Source organism: Canis lupus, chromosome 22 (assembly GCF_048164855.1).
Source record: "Canis lupus baileyi chromosome 22, mCanLup2.hap1, whole genome shotgun sequence".
In the NCBI taxonomy this organism is placed as follows: Eukaryota; Metazoa; Chordata; class Mammalia; order Carnivora; family Canidae; genus Canis; species Canis lupus.
The window spans coordinates 32,130,933-32,149,929 of NC_132859.1; the positions used below are offsets into that span (position 1 = coordinate 32,130,933).

The 18,997-nt window shown below is 39.5% G+C and overlaps 1 protein-coding gene and 1 long non-coding RNA gene across 12 annotated transcripts in view; one reads left to right on the forward strand and one right to left on the reverse strand.

The window, feature by feature from the left end:
• LOC140614114 (uncharacterized) overlaps window positions 1-3,136 on the reverse strand; it is a 79,123-nt gene extending 75,987 nt beyond the window's left edge. For 2 of the 3 annotated variants that reach the window (XR_012015011.1, XR_012015009.1), the window contains exon 1: window positions 3,095-3,135. This is a non-coding gene — a long non-coding RNA (uncharacterized lncRNA). Of the gene's footprint in view, window positions 1-3,094 lie in introns of all 3 variants that reach the window. The other variant, XR_012015010.1, reaches the window with a different exon arrangement.
• The window catches only part of UBE2E2 (ubiquitin conjugating enzyme E2 E2), a 471,670-nt gene that overhangs the window by 99,150 nt on the left and 353,523 nt on the right, over window positions 1-18,997 (forward strand). For 4 of the 9 annotated variants that reach the window (XM_072792955.1, XM_072792951.1, XM_072792953.1 and 1 more), the window contains 2 exons: window positions 8,623-8,806; window positions 17,216-17,266. In XM_072792955.1, coding sequence (XP_072649056.1) covers window positions 8,631-8,806; window positions 17,216-17,266 — 227 coding nt within the window. In that variant the 5' untranslated portion in view covers window positions 8,623-8,630. Of the gene's footprint in view, window positions 1-2,638; window positions 2,802-2,866; window positions 2,993-8,622; window positions 8,807-17,215; window positions 17,267-18,997 lie in introns of those variants that run through there. The other 5 variants (XR_012015007.1, XM_072792950.1, XM_072792957.1 and 2 more) reach the window with 4 other exon arrangements.

Below are 18,997 nucleotides of genomic sequence, written 5' to 3' on the forward strand. Positions count from 1 at the left end.
GGAAGGAGGTAGGAAGAAGGGGATACATTCAGGATATATTTTTGAAGGCAGAATTGACAGTTTGCTGATGAACTGGATGTAGCTTGTAAAACAAAGAAAGGTCAGAAATACGGAAGCTCTGTGAGGAGAGGGATTTCTTTTTTTTTAAGATTTTATTTATTTACTCATGAGAGACACAGAGGGGCAGAGACACAGGCAGAGGAAGAAGCAGGCTCCATGCAGGGAGCCCAGTGTGGGACTTGATCCTGGGACTCGATTCTGGAACTCGATCCTGGGACTTGAGGATCACGCCCTGAGCCCATCCTGGGACTTGAGGATCACGCCCTGAGCCCATCCTGGGACTTGAGGATCACGCCCTGAGCCAAAGGCAGGCACTGAACTGCTGAGCCACCCAGGGATCCCTGGATTTTTCTCTTTTACTTAATGTCATATTCTAACCAAGTAGGCAATGCCTAGTACTCAACAGATACTCCTTTTCTATTCCAATTCTAATTTGTATTATGTCCTCAATTTCTTAAATTCAGTAAATAATACACAGCAGTTAAAACATCTACAGATAAATGAAATGCTACAGCAATCATAGTTTCAGCAGTTAGGCAGTGAAAACTTTCCCAATTCTTTCACTAAATTGGAAATTGTCATTACTGCATTCCTAGCCACCAGTTGCCAATGACCAGGACTAAAAACCAACTTTGATACTTTCTGTTACAGAAGGGTACTTTGTTATGAAATATTCATTATAAATAAATGAAACCCATCTAATATATATCCGAGAATAAAGAGTAATCCATTGTAGAAAAGCATAGACACCTAGAAAACAGGGATTCTGTTAACTATCCTCACCAAACCATTACAAAACACAATCAGGAAAATGAAAATGTCAAAGTATGAAGATTTAATGAGATAAAATAGGTTATGCAGACATTTAAGGAATCTATGCAATGTTCTATTTTGGTCATATACTAATATTAAAAAGCAAATTTTCAGTATTACATGCATAAAATATTGCTTCATGTGAGAGGTATAGGTGGCTATCTAACCGATGATCACATGCTAATTTATAATCCTCCAATACATGTTTTTGAATTTAAGGGTAATGGGTCCTGTTGATATTCTTGAGTGATGCATAGAAACAATACCCAAGAATACACCCACTTTTTACTCAATGGTTATTTATGGAGGCTGGAAGCCAATACCTGTCTTTGCCAATTTTCAGGGATGTTATAAAGTAATATTCCTCAAAAGGCATTTGATAAAAAAAATTTTCAGTTCTGGACATATGTATGAATCTCGACTTGCTTCTGTCCTCTGGGGTCTCACTGCACGGATTTCTTCAGGCTTCCTGAGTTGCAGGGGACTTTCTGGGGGCTATCTTCAGCCTTTTGTAGGCTGGATACTTTTGCCACAAAAAGTGACATTCCCTATATAGGGGTGTTCTAGGAGGAGTAACAGCAATCATTTGGTAAGAGGAGCTAAGGGTGGAGGTGGGGGGAAATTCTGGAGAAGCTGAGCTTGCTTAGCAGGCATAGGTTTTTTGTTTTGTTTTGTTTTGTTTATTTATTTATTCCTGGGGGTGGGGGGTGGGGGGCAGAGACACAGGCAGAAGGAGAAGCAGGCTCCATGCGGGGAGCCCGACGCGGGACTCGATCCGGGGGCCTCCAGGATTAGGCCCTGGGCCGAAGGGGCGCCAAACCGCTGGGCCACCGGGGCTGCCCCGTTTTGTTTTGTTTTAATGGTTATTTGGGGTGAAGATTACAGGGGAACGTAATGTCACCCACAGCATCGCCACTGTTCCCGTTGCCTTTGGTGGGGCTTTAAGGCAGGTCCTGGCGGCCCCGGTAGCTTCTCCTCCTTTCACCTCTCCCCAATACCCCGGGGCTACATGGCCTGGAGCTCCTGGCTACCCGCGCAAGTTCCAGGCCAGGGGCAGCCAAAAAAGCAGAAGAATCTTGGTGTTGCAGTGCAGGGGAGTCGGGGTCAGCGTCTGCGAACTTTCCAGGCTAGCGCGAAGGTGTCCCATCCCGGGTGCATGCGGGCACCGCGCGTCGAGTTCGGGCCAGCGTGTCCCCAGGGCCAGTCCCCGAGGCGCGCTCCGCGGAGTCCTCGGCAGGCGCGAAGCCCAGGGCTGCAGAGCAGGGGCGCCAGGAGCCGCACCCAGTCTCGTCTTTGGGCGACTCCCACCCCCAAGCCAGCATTTCCCTTTAATGCGCGCTCCCGTCAAGGTCCCCGCGTCCCTTCCCCTCACGTCGCCTCGTCAGCCTCTGTTTCCCTGTCCTCGCCCGGCTCCGCCGGTCCTTCCCCGTGGGACGGCCCTCGCCCTCGCCCTCGCCCCCGCCCCCGCCCCCGCCCCCGCCCGCCCGCCGCTCACTCGCGGGACTCAGCTGTCACTTTACTTTCCCGCGCCGCCTCCCCCACCCCTGGCCAGGCCGGCCGGGCGGCCCGCCCCCCGCCCCCCGCCCCCCGCGCGCGCGCCCTCCTGCCCCCGCCCCCTCGCGGCCACGCGCCGGGAGGGGGCGGGGCGGAGCGGGCTTGGGGCGCAGGGAGGCGCGCGGCGCCGCACGGCCGACGTGGGGCTCGCGCTCTCGCGGTCTCTCGCGGGCGGGCGCGCGGGCACGCGCACTGGCGGGCGCGCGCGCGGACGGCCGGGCGGCGGCGGCGGCGGCGGCGGCGGCGGCGGCGGCGTCTCACGGAGGCGGTGGCTTCACTTTCCAGGACTCAGGGGCGGCCACAGCGGCAGCCGCGGGCAGCAGCCTTGGGAGCCGGAGCTGGAACGGCCGCGGGCGGCGGCAGCGGCGCTGAGGGTGAGTCCGGGCGGGCGCGAGCGCGGCGGGGACAGGCGTGGCCGGGCTGCCGGGTGCGTGGTGACTAGACCGTCTGCGGGGACACCCCGTCCTCGGGGCCTCCCAGCGCCCCCTCCCCCCCTCGCCTCCGCAGCCCTCGCTCCGCGCGCTCGGGCTGGAGCCCGCGACCTGCGCGGACGCCCCTCCCTCAGGTACTCGCCCGGGCCTCGCCGGTGCTCCCCCCCCCCGGCGTCCCCCCTCTCGCGGGCGTCCCCCCCCCCAGCCTCGCCTCCACGTCGCAGAGCTTTGCTTACCGCTTGCGCTCTAGTTCTCGCCTCCGTTCCCCGGCGTGCCCCGCTCCCCGCGCCCCCTCCCGCGAGCCTCCTTGCCCCGGTTTCTCGCCCTTTCCACCCCTCCCCCTTCCTAGTCCTCTCCCTCCCCCACTCCCCCCCCCCCCCGCCGGCCCTGCCTGCCCATCTTCTACCCCCTTCCGTTCTCGGTTCCCCATCCCTCGCCACCCTCCCAGCCCCTTTCCTCTCCCAGCCGCATCCTGGAACTAAGTCTTTGCAAAAGTACTGGATAAATGTCACGGTGGAAAGTGCCCGGCTTGATCTTTTGCTATTTTCCCTAATTGCATAATTGCTGCACATGGTGTCTCTGCTGGCGAGTGCCGGGTCTGGCTCCCCCGCCGCCGCCGCACCCGCGTGGGCCTCCCGGAGAAGACCCGGCGGGGTGTGTGTGTGTGTGCCCTGGTGTGGAGTGTGTGTTGTGGCGGTCTTTTGTGAAGCCTAGCGCTTGTCACAGTTTGGAGCCGAAGCCCATTTTTCTCTGGTCTCTTCTCTGCAGCCCCCACTGGCCTGGTTTGAAACTGGATTCCCTCTGCCCTCCTCCCTCCACTTCTCCCCCTCTCTTCTTTCATAATGTTTTGATCCTTTTGCCCTTTACCATTTCTAATGAAGATAAAGCGTAGCTTCTTGTGGCTTTTTTTTTTTTTTTTCCCACGACCAACCAGAAATATCCAATCCATCTTCCCTTAAGGAAATTAAGGCCGCTTTAGAAAGACAGCATCCTGTGCTCGGTGGCTGTTAGACCTATTTGCATGTTTAAAAGATTCATCGTTTTGTATTGTGTATTCTTGAGAGTCTACTCAAATATTTTTATTTAAAAGTACAAAAGGAAGTCCCAGGGTTTACCTTCAGATAAGCTAGCGGTTTGGAAAGATTTTAAGCTCGTCTTGGTGTTTTTTTTTTTTTTTTTTTTTTTAATCCCTGTTTCTTTAAAAAGTGTGTTTCTGAATATGTGATAATTCACTCTGGACCTTGGAATTTAAATAATTGTCTCAGCGATTTGGGTGCTCTGACTCTTTACCGTTTTGCATGTGGGTTGATGCTGATGATGGAGTGTTTTCATATAAGGTCATACCCCATTTTATCTCCCCCAGAACATAGCACCTTTTCCTTAAAAATTGTGTTTTATTTTACATTTTGGAAAAGTTTAGAAGTGTGAGTAGGAAGACAAGATATTAAATGACGGAATTAAAGCATTTTCCTGTTGTAAAAGCCCAAATGAACATTTGCTTTTGCAGTTTTATACCATTACCATGAGATACAGTTTTAAGGCTTATCTGGACAATAATTGAATTTATGAACTGACTATAGTTGCTTTTACATTATCAGTTATATTTATAACCAAATCATTTCATTTTTTATAGAACACGTGAGTTTCATTTACTTACTATATTGCTGATAGTTAGAATACATAGAATACATAGCTAATGCAGGCTAAATTTGTGTGTTGAAGAAGGAACAGTATCTAAACTCTAAATATAACACATTGAGGAAAGTCTGTCTTCCTATTTTATGTTTAGAAACCAAGCTTTACTTTGAGTTCAAAATCAAAATCTAGGTTTAAATGTCTTCTTAGCTTTGAAATTATCATTGAAGAGTATCCCTATGTTTATATAACTGTGGAATTTATCTTCCTGCTAGGTTAGGTAATTTGATCAAATTCGCTTATTAGGAATTAATCTTAAAGATAATTTTAGAATGCTGATTTAGAGGATAACTTTAGAGTTTTAATTCATGACTTTCTTCATTTGTACTTCAGAAAGACGAAAACACCAATTTTATACTTATACCTAATTAAAATGCTTGTAGATTGCTTTTTCTTCATAAAAATTAGTTGCTACCTAAGCGGTGCAATAAATTTTTTCCAAAACTTTTCTCTGTAATTAGGCATTTAAAAACCAAAATCTGGAAATTTGCCTTACTCTTGATATTTGAAAAAAATACGAAAACTTTGTTTTAAAAAGTTTCTGTAGAGGTTATTAGTGGTCTTAGATGAATTTATCACCTGTAGATTAAGATTTGGATGAAATAAAGTGTCTGAGGTCAAAGTGGAAATAATTTTTTTCTTTATTGTGAAACTATAGAAATTATGACTCTATATGAGTTTATCCTTTTATAGCAAGGAGCCAAACTGAAGCCAAACTGAAGCCAAACGACTTATTTATATAAAGTTCAAAGATGTGAAGACATGGATGGATGGTATTAAGAGTTTAGAGTAGTGACAGGAGAGATGCCCATGCTCTGTTTCTTGGCCTGGATGCTGGTAAAACATGTGTGTTCAGTACATGACAATTCATTGGCCAGCACTCACCATTTCTGTACTGTTGTATGTTTATGTTACACTTCAAGAATTTTTCTTCAGGTGAGGTTTTCATCTAATACTTATCCTCTATTGGTTGTCTTTTAGTATCCACGTATTCAGTACTTCTCCATTCAGTTCTTGATTCGTCGATTCTCTTAACTCTGTCAGCCAAACACAGAGACCCAAACCCATTTCTTAATAACTTCTTTATGGAGCTATAATCCGCATACTGCAAAACTCACCCTTTAAACATACATAGTATACTAAATGGTCTTAGTATATATCTACAAGGATGTGCAACCATCACAATTAGCCGAATTTAGAATATCAGCAGCTCCTCAAAAAGAAAGTCTGTATCTATTAGCACTTACTCTCCCTACTTGGATATTTTTAAACCTTTTCTTTTAATTAGTAATCTCTACACCCAACATGAGGCTCAAACTTGCAACCCTGAGATCAAGAGTTGCTGCTTTAGGAATTGAGTCAGCCAGGTGCCTTATAACAGTATTTTTTAATAGTTCTCTAGAGGGACTAGTTTTGATTTTCTGGTGTTCTGAAGCAACTTTTGAAATTTGTGTTTCAGATTATGGCTCAGATTGAATCATTGAGTAATCTTTCAAATAATTATATGCCCATAGCATATAGTTAGTATGCAAAGGTACATAAATAAAAACATGAAGAAGAATGTGTGTATACACACACACACATATAACTGTACGAATGTATGTATATATAAATGTATATACTATGTGTAATGTAATATATAACTGAAACTCCAGGCATACTTTATTAAGCTAAAGCTCTAGGTTCAGTAAAAAAAAAGAATTTTATTTCATTTAGGTTTCTATATTTTTGTCATATAATGGATTGCTTCTGGTTTAGGATAAATAAAATGAATTCTCACTCAGTTCACATTTCTTGAAGTATTGCCAGCAGCATTTTGCAATATCTAAGGACCTTTCCCTGAGAATTGTTCTCTTTCTCACTTCCCATGCACATCTGCTCTAACGTGCTCTTATATATACATACTTATTAGGTTTTAAACTTCTGATATATTTTAACTGAAAGAAGTAAGCTGGAAAAAAAAAATCAATGTTAAATCCAAGGGTAAGAATTAAAGTGAAATAAAATATAAAAAAAGCTAGAAAGATGTTAGGACTGTTAGAGCTAGACGTGAAACATACTGATATAAAATTTCAGTATTCTATTAAGTGACTTTAGTGCTCATAAAAGGTGTCACAGCTGTGGAGACTGATGCTCTCCATTTACAGAATAGGTACAAGAGCAGTCAGATTTCTCTGTCAGTGTGTTTCAGAGCTGCTTGTACAGACCTCTTTTTGTTTGGCATGGGGGATGGGAGCCCTTGGAGTTGAGAAGGGTGGTGGTGGTGTGTTTGTGTGATGTCTTATTGAAGGCATTCAGTATTTTCTGTTGACTCTTCACCTCTCTGTGCTTCCTGATTCTTTCATTTCTTACATTGCTCTTTGGTTTGTCTTACCATAAAAATTTCAGTCCATTAAAGATTTGTATTATGAAATCATTTTGATTTAGAGCAAGCTGTAAGTTAAATCTTCGGTGATGATGAATTTTCATCATCAACTAGCTATATATTTAGACTATAGTAATAAAAAACAGTGCTTTATTTGAGGTATCTTTTATTATTAGGTGGTTATTAGGTGGCAGTAACATAGTGAGCGCAAGGCCCTTCAGAGGCTGGGCAGTTGATTTGTCAGTTTGGTTTTGAATTTGTCCGTGCACTCTAAACTAGTTTGGTCATAAGGGATAAATTTATAGAAATCAAACTCAGAAATTGATTATGATGGAATGACAGTAGAGAGGGGATATCCCTTTTCTCTTACTAGAATTGTTTGTATTTGCTATACAGCTTATAGCAGCTACTATGTATCAAGGTATTAAAGAAATTGAGTTGATAATCAGAGCTGCTTGGGAAGCATGAACTCAGAGCAAAGGGATTTTTTTTTTAAAGATTTTATTTATTTATTCATAATAGAGACAGAGACAGAGACATAGGCAGAGGCAGAAGCAGGCTCCATGCCCGGAGCCTGACGTGGAACTCGATCCCAGGACTCCAGGATCACACCCTGGGCCAAAGGCAGGTTCTGAACCTCTGAGACACCCAGGGATCTCCGAGCAAAGGGAATTTGAAAGCCTCTGTAAGGGATATTTTATCCAAGACTAGGAAAAAAAAAATAAAAAGGAGTCCTTCAGCCTCTCAATAGTCTCCATTTCTTGTGAAACACAGTTGCTTGGTATATTGCTCGATCAATGCTGACACCATCATGTGGTTCAGTTTTTATTTAGAATCATGCGGGCCTCTGTGTTCTTTTGTGTTCTGCTGTTATCAGAAGATAAAAATTGACTAGTTTGGAGGGTTTTAGCTGTAGTTTTCAGAATATTTAGAATTGTACACATCACCCTTTTCTAAGAATATTTTCATCACCCCGGAAAGGATACTTCATACCTATTAGCAGTCCTTCCCCATTTCTCCATCATTCCTAGTTCCTGGTAACTTCTTAATCGACTTTTCTGTCCTTGAATTTGTCTGTTTTGGACATTTCATGTAAATGGAATCATACAATTTGTTGTCTTTTGTGACTGGCTTCTTTCACTTAGCATGTTTTCAAAGTTCATCTGTGTTGTATGTAGTATGCCCATATTGTACTTCATTCCTTTATATGGCTGATTAATATTCCATTGTGTGACTGTATCACATTTGGCTTACCCATTTATCAGTTAGTGAACATTTGAGTTGTTTCTTCTTTTTGGCTTTATGAATAATGTTGCTATGAACATTTTAAAAAAAATATTTTATTTATTCATGAGAGACACAGAGAGAGAGGCAGAGACACAGGCAGAGAGAGAAGCAGGCTCCATGCAGGGAGCCTGATGTGGCACTCAATCCCAGGTCTCTAGGATCACGCCCTGGGTTGAAGGCGGTGCTAAACCGCTGAGCCACCCAGGCTGCCCAAACATATTGTGTATATATTTTGTGTGTTTTCACTTTCTTTTTCAGTACATTTTGGGAGAAAAGTTTTGGCAGCTCCCAAGGGTGATTGGTAAATGACCACTGTCTTCATTTTATATTAGCTTTACTTATACTAGAAGTCTCATTTTTCTATTCTAGAGGTAGTCCTCCCACAACTCAGTAAATGATCTTTCATTTTTAATCCAGGATCTAACATGTCCACTGAGGCACAAAGAGTTGATGACAGTCCAAGCACTAGTGGAGGAAGTTCTGATGGAGACCAACGTGAAAGTGTTCAGCAAGAACCAGAAAGAGAACAAGTTCAGCCCAAGAAAAAGGAAGGAAAAATATCCAGCAAAACAGCTGCTAAATTGTCAACGAGTGCTAAAAGGTACCTCAATTATAACCTTTTTAGTTTTAGTGTTAATTTACTGTCTTAAGCTCTTTCTGTTGTATTTAATTATTTTTCTGGGATGTGGACCATGTAATTCATGGATTTTTCTTCTCAGTAATACAGGATAATGAGTAGGGTTCTATTGAGATAGTTGTTGAATGATGTGTATTTTCTATTCTATTAGTGAAGTTAGAAATGCTGAATTCTACAAATATATCTTGATTTCATTATATTAGGCAGTGGGTCTGTCTTGATACAGATTTTTTTCTCTAGACAATATCTCTGGAAGGTAGATATTTGAACGATTATTGCTACATTAATTGCTTATATTGAGAGAAATCTGCTTTAAGGTTGTTTAATCATAGAATATCTCTTGGAAAATGATTTAAAAATCAAATGACTACAGTTTTTCCTGATTTTGTGATTTAATGTTCTTGTTTTGTTCTAATACCTTTTAAAAAATATCAAATAGGAAGTATAATGAAAGCATTCCGTAAATATTATGCATAGTGGAATGTCTGAATGTTGAATGATAGCTTTATGTTTTATTGGGTAGTATGGATTAGGGGGTCCTTTCCCGAAGACCAAAAACCATTATGGTCTAGTAGACTTTGTTTACCTCTGGCCTAGTCAAAACACAGCATCAGGAAGAAACTTCTCTGGCCTCCAGGTGAAACATGAGCTTCTAGGGAGAGATGTTGGAGTGATAATGAGTCGTGCGCTACCCATTCAGGGGACTAGGGTAATGGTCCCCTTCCCAGAAGTGTGTTGCTGATCCTTGATTTTTGTTGAAGGAGTTGTGTGCATATCAGATCCCGGGTCTTCAGAATTATGCCCTGGGCTGAAGGCGGCGCTAAACCGCTGAGCCACCCAGGCTGCCCTTATGAGAGATATTATATGTATCATGTGTGAAAGTGAGGATTGCATGATTTTTTTCAAGTACATGTATCTTTTACCTCATTTTACTACAGTGTGTAAAACAAAGCATAGATTATATATTCAAACCTAGTCCTCTTCACGCTTTTAAGTAGGGGATAAGATGTAGTTTTGAGATAGTGTGTGTGTGTAAAGAATCCAAGATAGTGCCCTATTGGCACATAATAGAAGTCGGTATTATTGCATTGGTGAAAGTAGAAGTATTGTCTGAATTGCTTCTTTGCGGAGGGAATCCCTTCACTGACAGATTCATTCTTGTGAATCTGTGATTTTTTTTTTTTTTTAAGATTTTATTTATTTGTGAGAGAGAGAGAGAGAGAATGAGCTAGAGGGAAGGACAGAAAAAGCGGGAGAGGGAGAAGTAGATTTGCTGCTGAGCAAGGAGCCTGATGTGGAGCTGAATCCTAGGACGCGGAGATCATGACCTGAACTGAGGGCACTTACCAAGTGAACCACCCAGGTGCTCCTGAATCTGTGATTTTAAAATTGTGATTCATTACCTTCCTCTAGAAGGTCTCCAGGTGGTTTTTGGGTGACAGTATCTGAAGTGACTTACTCATTTACCCTGTGTTTTAAGTATGAAAATAATGCTTCTCTGCTAATTTTTTTTTTTGAGTAAAAGCTTAATTCTTCACTCTTCCTTTCCCCCAGTTGAGTTGATAATGAAGTTATTTTATTTTTTTCATCTTTACTTAAGTTCTAACAACAGAAAATAATTGAGATTAATGAGGGCAGACACCCACATCTTTTAAATTCATCATTCTATCTTACAGTGCCTACCATTGGAGGATTACAGTCTTTACTTATTGGTTGCTTTGGATCTTCCATGGATATTAAGATCCCAGTACTAATCAGAAAATTCAAAGTTAGAAGTAGTTTCAAAATAGAATTCTGATTTATTATTGTTAATTGGTTTTTATTCAGATGAGTAGTCATTTCCATATAGTGTCATTTTATAAGAGATAGTTTATCGGAAACAGTGCCGAGTTTGGACTGTAGAGGTGAGGTCTCAGTTTGATTATAGGTTCTGGCATTTAGTAGCCCTGTGATCTTAGATACGTAATTTAACATTTCTAACCCCGGGTTTCCTTTTCTGTAAAGTGGAGATAATAATAGTACTATTTTCATAGGACTGAGGACTAAATGTGATAAAGCATTTATTTGGTATTTGGTAAGGTCTCATACACTGATTCTGTCATTTATAGACTTTTGCCAGTTAATCTTGTAGATATTTTCCAAGTTCACTTGATAGACTTTAGGAAAATGAGATACATGGTTAACCTTTGAGGACATAGTGCTGTTGTTAAATTAGAAATAATCAGATGCTGTGATTATATGTCCTTTTTTTTTAAAAAATTTTTTATTGATTTATGACAGTCACACACAGAGAGAGAGAGAGAGAGAGAGGCAGAGACACAGGCAGAGGGAGAAGCAGGCTCCATGCACCGGGAGCCCGACGTGGGATTCGATCCTGGGTCTCCAGGATCGCGCCCTGGGCCAAAGGCAGGCGCCAAACCGCTGCGCCACCCAGGGATCCTTATATGTCCATTTTATAGTAACTCAAGAAAAGCACTTTGAGCATAGGTGCTCAGTTGCATGAAATGTGCTATCATTGGGGCAACCTGGGTGGTTCAGTAGGTTGAACATCTGCCTTCAGCTTCCTGATCCTGGGGTCCTGGGATCAAGCCAGCTTCAGGCTCCCTGCTCAGCAAGGAATCTGCTTTTCCCTCTCCTCCTGCCCCATACCCCTACTTGTACTTGTTCTCTCTTGCTCTTGCCTTCTCTCTCTCTCTCAAATAAATAAATAAAACTTAAGAAAAATAGAGAAATATGCTATAATTGAAGAACTAATGATATTGTATAGAAACATGTTTTCTTAAAAAAAAAAATCCCGAGTTTTCAAGTATTTATGGAAAAGTGGTGTAGGGTAAACAGGAAACATTTAAGTGGGTATTATATTTTGTAAACAATGGTATAAAGTAATTTCATCTATTTTGAGTTAAGAGGAAGATTATAGTTACATTTTTGATCAGTTTTTGTTCCGTGGTAAGAATTTGTTTCTTAAAACATTGCCATGCTCTTAGCATTCTCTTGATATTGTTTATATCACTCTTGTTATATTCGCAAATATGTAGTTAGACTGTGTCTAGCAGTGACAAATTTTGATGATTTTATTAAATTGACTAGTCAGTTCAATAACTATTTTGATGTTGTCATTGAATTCACTGTACTGTTTTCAAGTGTTGACACATCTGTTAAATGTGAATTTTAAATCACGTTTATTCCAAATTAACTTTGGAGTAGACCTTGTGATTGTACTGTGCATAATATAGTGTTTTAGGAATGCTATTTGGTTTTAGAATAAATTTTTGTTAGGTTGAAGCGTGGATTCCAGTATAAACTTATCATATTGGCTCTAGTTTTCTACGTAAGAATGAAGTAGTACTCTTTATAGATAATCTTTTGTACTTACTTAATCTTCTTGATTTTAAATTTGCATGTAAAAACTTTTTAATGTTTCTGAAATCAGGATGCATCTTACAGTTGATGTGCAAAATCGTTTAATTGAAGGTATCTTAAAAATCACAGATAATATGGTGTGTATCACCATTCAGAATTAAACTTTAGGCTTATTATTTGCAATTACTCTCTTTTCTAGGTTAGTTCAGATACTACTTTGAAATTTAAAAAATTTAGCAATTAATGGTGTGATGTTTTTCTTCCTGAGAATAATTCCATTTTCAAAGGTTTTGAGCAGTTGATTCAGTTGGTTAGAATAGGAGTTCTCAGGTGACCAAAGAATACAGTCCATAGAGTAATATATAGAAAGTCATTTTGGTGGGATGAAGTTTTTTTTTTTTTTTTTTTTAATAACTGTTAAGAAAATACCTTTGTGAATTCCCATGTCCCAAATATTCATGTTCTACTTGGACCTGAGTTACTGAATTTCTTTAACCTGAAGTGTGTGTGTGTGTGTGTGTGTGTGTGTGTGTGTGTTTTAACCTGTCGGTACTTACATACTGCTTCATTTTTCTGAACCATTAATCCAGTATGTTGATGTTAAAATGAGTGCTTCATATCTTCTCTATTTTGTATAATTTTGGTGTCATACTCTTCAATTAAGTCTAAATGAATCATGATTGTTATTTTTCTTTCCTCCCCACACTCCATTCTTTTTAGCAAATGACAGTCACATATGGTACTCTTAGCATTCCTGGAACAGTTATGGTATTAGGTTATATTCTTACAAACTGAAATTTAGTTTGTATTTTGCTTCTGACTTCTCTCAGTAGCTATGTGCAATTCCCGACTTCTGTATCATAATAATCACAGAAGTGGCATTACTAGATGGAAATTGGGAATTTAGGCAGTTGTCTGGTTGACTTGTCTAAAGAAATAATTTTGTCTTAAAATTTCTGATGAGAGAGGAGGTCTTCTGTTTGTTTGACTTAACAAGATAATTGCCTGTCTTTCATCTTACCTCAGTGTACAATTATTAGCCTTAGTTTCTTTATATTTTGAATGGGAAATGATAAAAGAGTAATACTTAGAGAATTCTGTGAGATTTATTTAATTCACTTTTAATAGACTAAGATCATCATGTGAAAGGTATGCTGTAAGTGTGAATTATTGATACCTTTTCATTTTTCCTCACCCTAAGGGACAGTGCCTGAGATAGCTACCTTCCTTGCCCCACATGTCAAGACTGAGAAACTTAATACATACCAAGATCACTACTTTTGAGATAGAATTGAATTGCTGTCATTGAAAGCAGCAGGACATCTTGCAACTGTTTAAATAGCAATTCTTTGTATAATCTTCCCTGTCAAGAGAAATATAACCATTCTTAGGTGTGGCACAAAATACATTTTAATATATTGACTCACTGCTTAGAGTTGTCAGATTTATCAGTAAATTGCTTTTTGTACTGAATAATTAGATCTGGAATTATAGACATCTGGAGGGGTTTGAGTTCCATTATAGAATTATTTGACAGAAAATTAAGATTTATCAATTTTTTTTTTTAAAGTAGGCTCCATGCCTAGCATGGAACCCAACACAAGGACAGACTCATTACTGTGAGATTAGGACCTGAGCTGAGACCAGGAGTGGGACGCTTGGCCTGCTGAGCCACCCAGGTGCCCCTGATTTATCATTTTTTTAAAAAAGATTTTATTTATTTACTCATGAGAGACACACACACAGAGAGAGAGAGGCAGAGAGAGAGAGAGAGAGAGAGAGAGAGAGGCAGAGAGACAGGCAGAGGGAGAAGCAGGCTCCATGCAGGGAGCCTGATGTGGGACTGGATCCCCTGGTCTCCAGGATCACGCCCTGGGCTGAAGGCGGTGCTAAACCGCTGAGCACCCAGGCTGCCCTGATTTATCAATTTTTTAAATCAAAAGAGACATTGTAAGCATAGAGCAAAAGGAGTTATTTGAAAATCCCAAAGCAATTCTTTTACGGAAAAGTTTTCTTCGACAGTTTAAGCTTGCTCTTTTATTTTTAACTTTTTTAAAAAGGATTTTGTTTATTTATTCACGAGAGACACAGAGAGAGGCAGAGACACAGGCAGAGGGAGAAGCAGGCTCCGTGCAGAGACTCTGATGTGGGACTTGATCCTGGGACTCCGGCATCATGCGCTGAGCCGAAGGCAGATGCTCAACCGCTGAGCCACCCAGGCGTCCCTAGCTTTCTCTTTTAACGGGCTATTCTTTTGGTCCTCTTGATTTGAAAACAGTTTATGGATGTTGTTCATGTTTCTGGTGACTAATTAAACGCCACAGAGGGACGCCTGGGTCCCTACAACTACAACGCATCTTCTGTGTGTTGTCTGTAAGTAAAAGACTAATAAATTGCAGGAGCATTTACTATAACTAAATATTCACTGCCAGACCAAACAATTCTAGAGTTAGATTTCCAACAAGTCCAATGTCATAATCTCTGGAATACCCATTGAGTCATAGCATTAGGCCAAATAGAGCAAATCTTTTTTTTTTCCTCTTAACATTTATTACTTGATTAAAATAGTTTTGCATTTTAGTTTCCTTGTATTTGATCTGTGGTTTTCTTACACAGGTGTTTTTCTCCTGGGATTTGTGATTGTCTTTCTTCCCCCACCTCCCTTAAATAATGTGTCTTTGTTATATTCTTAAGCCTTCTCAGTCCCCTCTTAGCCATGTCAACTCGTTTAATTTACACCTGTCTGCTTTGTCTTCTAGAAATACACTGAAATTTCTCATTTCCTTCTGTTTGCTCTTTATTCCTTTTTGCCTTTTCTGTGTTTTGCCTCCCTGCTCCTTCCGCCTGCCCCAGCTGGGTTTGTGAAGGAGTGGGAGGTGAATGCATGTATGCTCAGTTTGTTATCTTTAACCTGGACTTACTTGGTTAGTTTTGAAGTGCCTGTTTTTTGCTTTTGTATGAAATCCATCAAGGGTGTTCACCAATATCAGATTTTTGAGATTTCTAACTTTATGGGCTGTAAATGTTTTTTAAAAAAAAGATTTATTTATTATTTGAGAGGGAGCACCCATGTATGAGTGGGGGGAGGGGCAGTGGGAGAGAATCTTCCAGCAGATTCCCTGCTGAGTGTGGAGCCTTACACAAGGCTGGATCCCAAAACTCATGAGATCATGAGCTGAGCTGAAACCAGGAGTCCGACACTTAACTGACTGAACTACCCAGGAGCCCCTGGGCTGTATATACTTTATGTGCATGTGAACACATCATAGAATCCATATTAAAAGGAATCATGTTTTAAAGATAAAACAAAGCGTGGAATTTCTCCTCTTCATTTTATAGGACAGAAAACTGAGGCTGAGAGAGAATGCAGGTGTGAACAGTCTTTTTATCCAAGAACTCTCAATTAATGGCAGAGCAGAATTAAAATGAAAGTTTTTTTTTTTTATTTTTGGCTTTGAACTTTAATATCTTGCTCAGCATCATAATGCCTCCCCAACCTTGAATCACATGGCTTAGAAAGTGAACATTTTATTAGTAGCATGCAATTCCTTTAGGAAATCGATGCCAATCTTTTTTGGAGGAGTCATGTCTATTTCTGTATTTTGGTTTGTTGGGTTGAAAAAGATGTGGAATGAAATTGAGAGTAAATGTTTTTGTTCATATTCTTATTTTTTAAGATACTTTAGTCACTATCATCCATTTACTATCACAATAATTACTAGATAGCAGGCATGTAGTTAGCAAATCCTCATATTTAAAAAGCAAAGGAGGGACGCCTGGGTGGCTCAGCCGTTGAGTGTCTGCCTTTGGCTCAGGGCGCGGTCCCAGAGTCTGGGGATCGAATCCCACATCAGGCTTCCTGCATGGAACCTGCTTCTCCCTCTGCCTCTGTCTCTGCCTCTCTCTCTCTCTGTGTCTCTTATGAATAAATAAGTCTTTAAAAAATAAAAATAAAGTAAAAAGCAATGGAGACGTGGTTTTGAGAATTTTTTTGTTTGCTTTAACAAAGCCTATGTTTAATAATGCATGAATGATATAGTTAGATTGCTTATTCTTATAAAACAATGTAGCACTATTAGCCTTTGTATAAGGGGTTAGGTGCAGTTAAAAAATCAAAGTTGAAAAATAACACATGAGGACAAAAGCAGGTTTTTAAAAAAGTCCTTTTTGTATGAAGCTTATGAAGTGACATTCAGATGATTATCCACATATTGTTAGGATAGTTCTTACAAAAGGAATAGTGTCAGATTGGAAAGCCTCAATCTGCTCCAACCCACAGGCTTCAAGAAGGAATACCATTTATAGTTGGATAGCAGTTTTAGGTGTTGGAATGAGATCCTGATAATTCTTTCTTTACCAGTTGATTTGATCATTCAGAATGCTTGGATTCAACTTACTTATCATCCTTCCATCTTATGTGGGGGATGTTCTAGTGCAAATCAGAAGTTGGAATGATCCATAAATAATGTGGCAAAGGTATCCAATTTAAATTAGAAATTTTGGCTATTATCAGTGGTTCAAGCCTTTTTTTTTTTTTTTTTTTTTAGATTTATTTATTTTAGAGAGAGAGCAGGTGAGTGGTGTGGAGGGGCAGAGGGAGAGAGAGAGAGAGAAAAGCAGACTCCCCAGTAAGCACAGAGCTTAAAACCAGGCTTAGTCTCACAACCCTGAAATCATGATCTGAACCAAAATCCAGAGTTCGACGCTTAACTGACTGAGCCAGGCATCCCAGTTAGATGAAGTTTAGTGTTTCTGCAGGCTGCATATACTGATAATGGCCAATCTTTTTACCCTTTGTAGGCACATTGCCAAAATCATGGCAGAAGTTATGGCTTGGTTGTTATTGTATATGATGATTTTTTTGTAGTATTAGTATTTCAAAATAAAAAGAATACAAATGGGAAATGTTTACAACAATTAGAACATTTTAGTGAACTATTAAGAGAGTGTAGACATTTTTTTTTTTTGAGAGTGTAGACATTTTAACATAATTTTGTCTTTATTTTAAAGAATTCAGAAGGAACTTGCAGAGATTACATTGGACCCTCCTCCCAACTGTAGGTAAGTACTTAGTGGATTTTTATTTGTATCTTTTGCACAAGGTATAATTAAATTGCTGGTGTGATGTACAGAGATTGTTATAGTTTGATTAATTAGTAAAATATTGTAGTTTGATCTTAATTGACTGTGGTAGACGGTTATTATTTCTGTGAAGAAATGGAATTCTTATGAAGTATGTTTGTGGAGATATAGTGGAGTTGCCAAACAGAGTAACACAGTAACAATAAGATAATGAAATTATAGAATAACAAATATAATTATCTTTTAGTGAAAGAGGTGTTGGGGGCTTAAATAATTTCTTTAATGATAGAATAAGAGTGTGGCTGAAATATTTGCTTTTTGATAATTCACTTGTTACCTTGTTGGAAATTGATTTTTAAAAAGTGCTGAAACATTAAATAGTGGTTTTTTATGGTTTACGTTATTTCTTATAGTCATCGGCTGTAGCTAAGAATGAGTGATTTGAGGCAGTGATGTTAAATTTAAAACACTCTCTCCTTTATGACCACATTCTTCAATTTTCTGGTCAGAGTTTACTTATAAGAAGTAAAAGTGCTTGCCTGGAAATGATTAATGATATAGAGGTAAATAGAGGATGCGGAGAAAAATAACCTTCTACCTTATACTGTATCTTGGGTCTGATGCAGTAGTTGGAAGATTGGCTGTTTGACTATTATAAAACATCTTTTTCTGTTTTGATATGAGGTCAGTGGTGGAACCAGGCCAAAACGTTGGAACCAGGAGTTTTCGTAGTTTAAATTGGTAGTCTTGTGGATTGAAGGTGAGAGAGCAGATTACAGGAATATGTTGCCAATATTGAATGAAGGTAGAATTTATTTTTTGGCATGATTCTGTTTTTACTGATCTTATTTTTATGTGAAAGCAAGGATAGCAATTCTATATATTAATGAAAGTGAAAATTTTGCAGATGGCTATTTGATAGTTGGCTAGTTGACAACTGTTTTGTGTAGGAAAAATTGTTATAAGGCTTTTTATGTTTGTGGTGAATCTAATGTGGTTCTTTACATGAGAGGCATATACAGTATATGCACTTGCAATAATATTCGAAGAATGGTTTATTCAAATAGAACAACTATTTCTTTGTTAGGTAAAACTGTTTAATAGTAAGCTTTTTTGTCACACTTAAGACTGTTCTATCAAAGGCTGTTTTTCAGATGGCAAATCATTGTTTAGGCTTTGGTGGCCAGTTCTTGGAAATGGATTGATTTGTGGAAAGACTGCAGTTTGAATGAAACCAAAAATCTCTTGTTTCTTATGACAGTATTCATTTTAATGGTTTGAATCTTTAAAAAAAAAATAGTTTTACCACATATATTATTGTAATCTTTTTACAACTGAATTGGTAAATATATGAACTTAATTTATATACTTATTTGCTTAAATTTTGATAACAAATTACTGGCAAAATAAACTGCTTTGTTTTAATGAGCTTTTTTAAGTCTCATTTTTAATAAGTGAAATCCACATATGTGTGATGATGGTTAGAGTGTTTGCAACTTCGTTATAAAATATATTATTTTCTAATATATTAGTCTAATTTAGTTTTGACTTATGGATAATAATTTCACTTGATTAAACCAACGTATTGTAAACATGAATGAAAACAGGTGTGAGGAAAGGAATTACATAATGGCCATTATTTAAATAAACTAAAATAATTAAAGCAGTTCTATTTAAAGTAAAAAAAGTTTATATATAATATCTGAAATT